At 40.1% G+C, this 6088-nt stretch overlaps 1 protein-coding gene across 1 annotated transcript; it reads right to left on the reverse strand.

Moving 5' to 3' along the window:
• Positions 1 to 339: 339 nt before the first annotated feature.
• On the reverse strand, positions 340 to 4340 carry dda1 (DET1 and DDB1 associated 1). Its single transcript, XM_073477311.1, has 5 exons — positions 3995 to 4340; positions 3288 to 3368; positions 2759 to 2810; positions 2485 to 2546; positions 340 to 2337 (listed from the first exon to the last, which is right to left on the reverse strand). The coding sequence occupies exons 1-5, from the start codon at positions 4001 to 4003 to the stop codon at positions 2233 to 2235; spliced, it is 309 nt and encodes a 102-aa protein (XP_073333412.1). The 5' UTR covers positions 4004 to 4340; the 3' UTR covers positions 340 to 2232.
• Between the last annotated feature and the right edge of the window lie 1748 nt (positions 4341 to 6088).

Genomic DNA, 6088 nt, shown 5'->3' on the forward strand with positions numbered 1-6088 from the left:
CCAGCTAGCCCCAGGCCTGAAAACCAGCAGTCCAAAGCTTCTCTGTTAGTAATGCAAACACCAACAGTTGCCTGGTTGTCTGGATAGCTGCACGGCTAACTGAGCTAAAAAGCTAACATTAGCTACAGTCAAGAGGCAATTTATCGGATTATGTGTAGCTTCTTCTGTAGCCTTTAAACTTTTTTACTCTAAACTACTTTTTCCACATGCAGTCACTGTATTGTATGCAGGAGTGCTCCACAAGACCTGTAAACACACTATAATGGGTAAAATTGGTGGCGTTTCCCTTTAAATCAAGGACTTCTAACAATCTATTCAAAGCACCACATGACGAATACCCAGTTTCAATCCAGTTTTATTTCAGCAAAGCTAAAAAGAAACATATCTGACCTAACACACATGAGATGGGGCAAGGCTTAGGGTGTTGTAGAACAGTCTATTTGAGCAGAAGCATAACGTGGTTTTACACTTCAGAAACAGACGGTATGTACACTGTAGGTAGGGAGATGACTGATCACACTGTCAACCCACACTGCAGCATCGACTGAAAAAACAGACAGGAAGGACAGGAGGCTTCGATGCGACTCTGCTGGGCAGTGATAAGAACATTTAAAAGAAAAAAGATGAAGCTTTATTCAGTGTTGTACAGTATGGGACACCAATACAAACTGAATCTCAGGAACAAGGCAGGATGGCGACTGCACTCTGCTGTGCATGCTTATTGTGCATTCTATGGCTGAAAATATAACTCCTCTTTAAACACACCCCCAGCTCTCAGACAGAAAACATCCAGGGTTGTCACAAAGACAGAGCAAAAGGGACAGCACTGAGCCGGGGGGTTAGAAGAGGGTCCAAACCATGATGACATTTTGTAAGGCCTATAGGCTAATACCTTCCACAGTCACACAAGATAACACCGCAACTCCAACACCCCTTATGTTTTATTACTGCTCCAGGAATACCCAGCCATCAACATGCAAGGCGTGGCAACATTCACTGGACACAGGGGTTCCTTACTTTCACAAGGGTCATTTTCTATCATATCCATGGGCATGTTTTATTTTACAAAAGGCAGACACAAAGATACTCCATTGGATAAACGAATTGTGGTACTGGCAATTATTTACACACATCTTAATGTATTCTTTTTCCCTTTTCCAGACATTCCTATACAGAGTTTCTTCACCATCTGTGCTGTTACTTTGTTGTGCAACAGAAAATCTGATGTTACAATTTACTTCTTACTTCTTTTTCTTTTAAATCCTTGAATGGGATTACAGCTAAAACTCAGAGAAAAACGCCATTTTTACTAGAATCCATTAGCCAGAAGGTGGTGCTAGATGTAAAAATATTTCTCAGAAACACCAACACAACATTTATCCTACGAGCACAAGTCCCAGAATAGAATGAAGATATGCATATTCACCATAAACACACATCTAAGGGAGATTCTGGAAGAGTTGCTCCTACTTTGTGCTGTTCTTCACAGTGCATTCTTGGTTCTGTTGATTCAAACAGTGGGGAGAAATGTCGCAGTGCCCCCATGTGGTTGCAGAGTGGGCAGTGAAACTGAGAGGGTGGGCACTGTGGCTGGCAGGAAGCTCATTGCCATACATAAACAATAATACTTATAATAAAATTAAAACAGTAACAAAATGTTGTCTTTGCACAAATCAGGACAGTCTCTCCAGGTGACTGAAGGCTACACAAGTAATGTACCAGTTATGAGACTGTTTTTAAGGGTAGTGTCTGACTTCATCTGTCAAGTCCATCTCTGATCTTGAATCTAATCTGACACTTTTTCAACCATTCACTCACCTCACACATACAGTACAGCACAATACACACTCACAGCTCAGCATGCATACAAACATTTACACGTCTACTAACTCACACAGGGAATAGCCAACATAAATAAAAAGAAACACCAGTATAAAGTTCCCTCCTGACAACAACTCTGTTCAGTCAGTGACTAAGAGTCACGTTGAGATCTTTTCTGGTGACATCATTTTCACGCTCTTCTTTACACCACATTATAAATGGCTGCTTCTCTATGGTAAATTCTCAATTTCATGCCATGAAAGTCATCTTGCTCTGCCACAGCGCAGAATGACCATGAGTCTTTATTCAGTCAGGATTATTCTCTGTTGTGTTTGTTGTTCGTTTACACTGGCTATACCCAGTATACACAAACACTCACACACTCTTTCACGCACAAGTAAACACACACTCTTATGAGTCCTCATTCATCTCTTGGCTGTCTGTCCTGGCAATCTTCCTCGGGGGTGCTGGGCTGTCACCCTCACCTTGTTCCTGTTCCCTTTTCTTTGCTGCGTTCTGTGTGACACAAAGGATTATACAGCAGTCAGTAAAACCACACAGTTTCTTTTTCATAACAATCCAGCTGCCAGAGACTCAGAAAATTACCGTCAATGGATGAATTCAGGTTTAGGAATTTAACCTGAAAGACCTGCACATGCTCACCTTTTTGTCCCACTGCTGATGGAGGTAGCGCAGGAGGATGTTGGTTTTCTCTGTTACAATAACTGTGGGGTAAACACAGTCAGCATATTACTGACAGCAAAATGACGTAATTTTATTCTTGGTTAACAAGCATTCAGTGAAAACACGTCAATGATAAACTACAACAACAATAATTTCTTACACTTGTGTATAATTTATATAAATTTTTAAGCGTAAGACTTTTTTCTCCCCTCAGTTTTGACCTTGAGCTCTACAGTGTAGGTTTGGTACGTACTCTGTTCAGAGGGGTATTCACGTGTTGGGAGGTACACAGAGGGCCTCCGATTCTGTAAGACAGGACAGAAAGAGGTCATAAATTACAGATAAGCATTCTCATTATACATTGTTGCATATCACTAACATAAAATGGCAACAGACAACTGGATCTTATCCGTTTTCCTCAGTCGCAAATAACAGCACAGGACAAAAACTGGATTTATTCAATCATCTAGTCTAGAATAAATGTATCGCCAGTTAACCTTCCTTTTCCCAGGTGACCATATGCCTGGTGGCAGACAATACTGTATAGTGATCAGGAATTTTATAGGTAATCAATTTAAATGCAGATGGTTTCATTATTCTATAACCATTACATTGTGCATTCAACATTTACTTCATAATGATACGTTGAAGCAGAAGCAGAAGTTTTGTTTCTATATGACTTGTTTTGTGTATGAGCAAATATTTTAGACAACTGATAAATTGCAGATAAATATTCATTAGGCATTATAATGAGGTGATAAATATCATCATAGAGGACTTACAGATGCTTTACAAACAGAGTCTGCATGAAACCTGCTGAAGTTGCTCTTATTGTAGACAGGAAGTCCTTTCAAGAAATCAGCCTGTGGGAAGAGAGTGAGGTGATGATTATAAGCCATAGAAAGCTCGGGTTAAGTGCATGTATTTTCTTTCATCCTGCATTTAATCCGACCCCAACACAGCAAGCCCCAATATATCTTTCCATCTATTTTAAGCAAGCAGACTTATTCACCTGTGGCATTTCATAGCTCCTAATTACCAACTGGTAACAGTGTACGTGTGAAGGGTTATCAAGTACAGGTGTTAGACAGGTGGATGGCGGCGAAAAGCACCGATGAGGAGTCTCTGCAAATGACTGAAGATACAGGATACCAGTCACTGAGTCAGTGCTGGGCGTTCCCTCATCTCAACAACCCGTGCACGCTACCGGGCCTGCTGCTCTCTCTGTAACCTCCCACCTTGAGGCGATGATATCAGATAGTGTACAGCAGAATGTACAGCAAGTGGTTTCAAATGAGCACGTCAGAGCTGAGCAGCTCAGAGCACTAAACGATGCCGGCTTGGCCTTGGTGAATGAATGCCAACAAGAGAAGCAGGTGTGGCTAGCAGCTATCTGTTACCCACAGTTAGCTAGCTCGGTATTACCATATGCCCTCTGACAACTGTAAAGCAGCTAACGTTATAAGTCTAGGTCATGTGGGATAATTACCTTCTCCATGATAATGCTATGAATTTCCAACGTCGCCACGCCGACTTGTGGACTGAGCTTGCTGTCTGTTGTGCTGCTAGTGATGGCAGGCAGTGTGAGTATGTTACGACTAGCCGCGCTAGCTTGGTGGCTACTTATCCGAGACAGCGGTCTTTTCGTGTCTTCTTGGCACGGAAAACAACGACCTTCACACACAAGTCGTTGTTTTCATCCTAGATCCAAGTGTCCATGAAAAAACGATACTACACTAAGAAAAAACAATCCAATTTGTCATTGCACGAGTTAGCAAAGCTAGTTACACAGGAATTCTTCAGCTAGCATGATGGCTCGATGGTAGCGACGCTTCTTTGGCCACGCCCCCCAATAGCGCCCATTGGCCGAGCCGCACTCCCACGTGTTAGAAGCTTGCTCTGACAGCCAATCAGTAGACGTAAAATGTCTTAACCCCTCCCTAAAACATTGGCTCTGCACTGTGGCTCTCCCACATGATGAGCTTGATTATTAGAAACATCCCCATCTACTGACACAACAGGCTGAAAAGCATTCAGTGCTAATGCTTCCTGTATGAACTGATATTTATCTGTACACTCATCAGAAAGTTAACAGGGCTTTTTCTAGTCTAAGTTTGTTTGTCAGCTATAAAATAGCCTATGATGAATGAAATGTAATTTATCTCAGGACCAGAGTATACAACACAGTCTCACAACTAGGATATACAAATATTAGATTATATTATTCTGTTCTGTCAAAACTGGAGTTGAATACAATTTTGGGCTTCTTTATCATAATTAAGTAATGACATCTCCTGTTTCTCCACATTAAGACATATGTTATCTTAAAATGGGTGTGGGACATCTTGTGAGGGAGCATGACAGTCAAAAACGAAACTTTATTTATATAGCACATTTAAAAGCAGAGTTTACAAAGCGCTTTGACAAACAAGCAAAAGCAGGAAACTCAGGAAGACAATATTACAGAATAAACACTCAACAGTCGAGCCAAACACAAGGAAGCCGAGTCTACAGTGAGTTAAAATAAGAAGGCAGACCAAATGTAAAACCCAAATAGACAATATGAGTCATTCCAAGTAAAAAGGAATAAAAGCCATAAAACAGGCAAAACCACAGAAAAGGAAAGAGAGAGGAAAAGTAGAGATAAATACATGAATAAAATCAATAAAGGACGATAAGAAGACGACATCACATCAGAGGAATTAAGAACAGATAAAAAGATTAAGAGCAGTAAAAAGAATAAAGGATAATAAAAACACTAAAGATAAACAAATAAAAGCGGTAAAGGACGGTAAGAAAAAAGACATCACATGAGAGGCACTAAAAACAGATAAATAGACTAAGAGCAGTAAAAGGAATAAAAAGATAGAAAGGTGAAAAATCAGTTTAAAAGGGTGACTTCACATAAAAGCAAGGCTATAAAAGTGAGTTTAAGAATATTTGCTCTTCACACCTATCCCATTCTATAACACAATATATATATAATATAGTATAGTATAGAATATAATATAATATTACTTACATCAATATATCCTGTTTTATGACCATCACAACAAATAAACTTTGAATTAACTTAAATTCCTACTGGTTCATTTGGTGTGTTTACTGGGTCTTGGTTTCTGTGGTCCTGTCTCACCTCACTGGCACCTGCCTCCTGGACTCCTAGCAACAACTGTTCTGTCCTCAATGCGTAGCATGCATGTGTTGACAGGCAGCTAAACTCTTCACTCCAAACAACACACTGGGTATTCCTTTTGCCAGTTTTATTAATGAAGTAAAGTGTGAAACTAAAAGAGATAGACAAAATAATACAGTCATGAATATTGCATTTATGGAGATGCATAAACCATAAAATAAACATTTACCAAAGCCTAGCATGACTAACTAAATAGCTCACTCAAAGTAGGCTAAATACATGTAAACACATAACACAAATAAGTACACAATGCACCGGTAATATTCTGCCACATAAGGCTCAAGCATATAACCGTAAATTAACATGTAAACAACACGTACCGACGATGCAACTCGAAGATGTATGCTGGAGTGGCTAGTCATAGCTAGAAGCTGACAAATGTGCTGC

The sequence above is a fragment of the Pagrus major genome, chromosome 11 (assembly GCF_040436345.1).
Source record: "Pagrus major chromosome 11, Pma_NU_1.0".
Classification (NCBI taxonomy): Eukaryota; Metazoa; Chordata; class Actinopteri; order Spariformes; family Sparidae; genus Pagrus; species Pagrus major.

Bases quoted from the DNA above. Each gene is read 5' to 3' on its own strand.
- dda1 (XM_073477311.1), bottom strand. The intron at 2,547-2,758 runs GTACGTACCAAA...TTTACCCCACAG, and splicing joins TGAATACCCCTCTGAACAGA to TTATTGTAACAGAGAAAACC. The intron at 2,338-2,484 runs GTGAGCATGTGC...TGTGTCACACAG, and splicing joins ATCAGCAGTGGGACAAAAAG to AACGCAGCAAAGAAAAGGGA.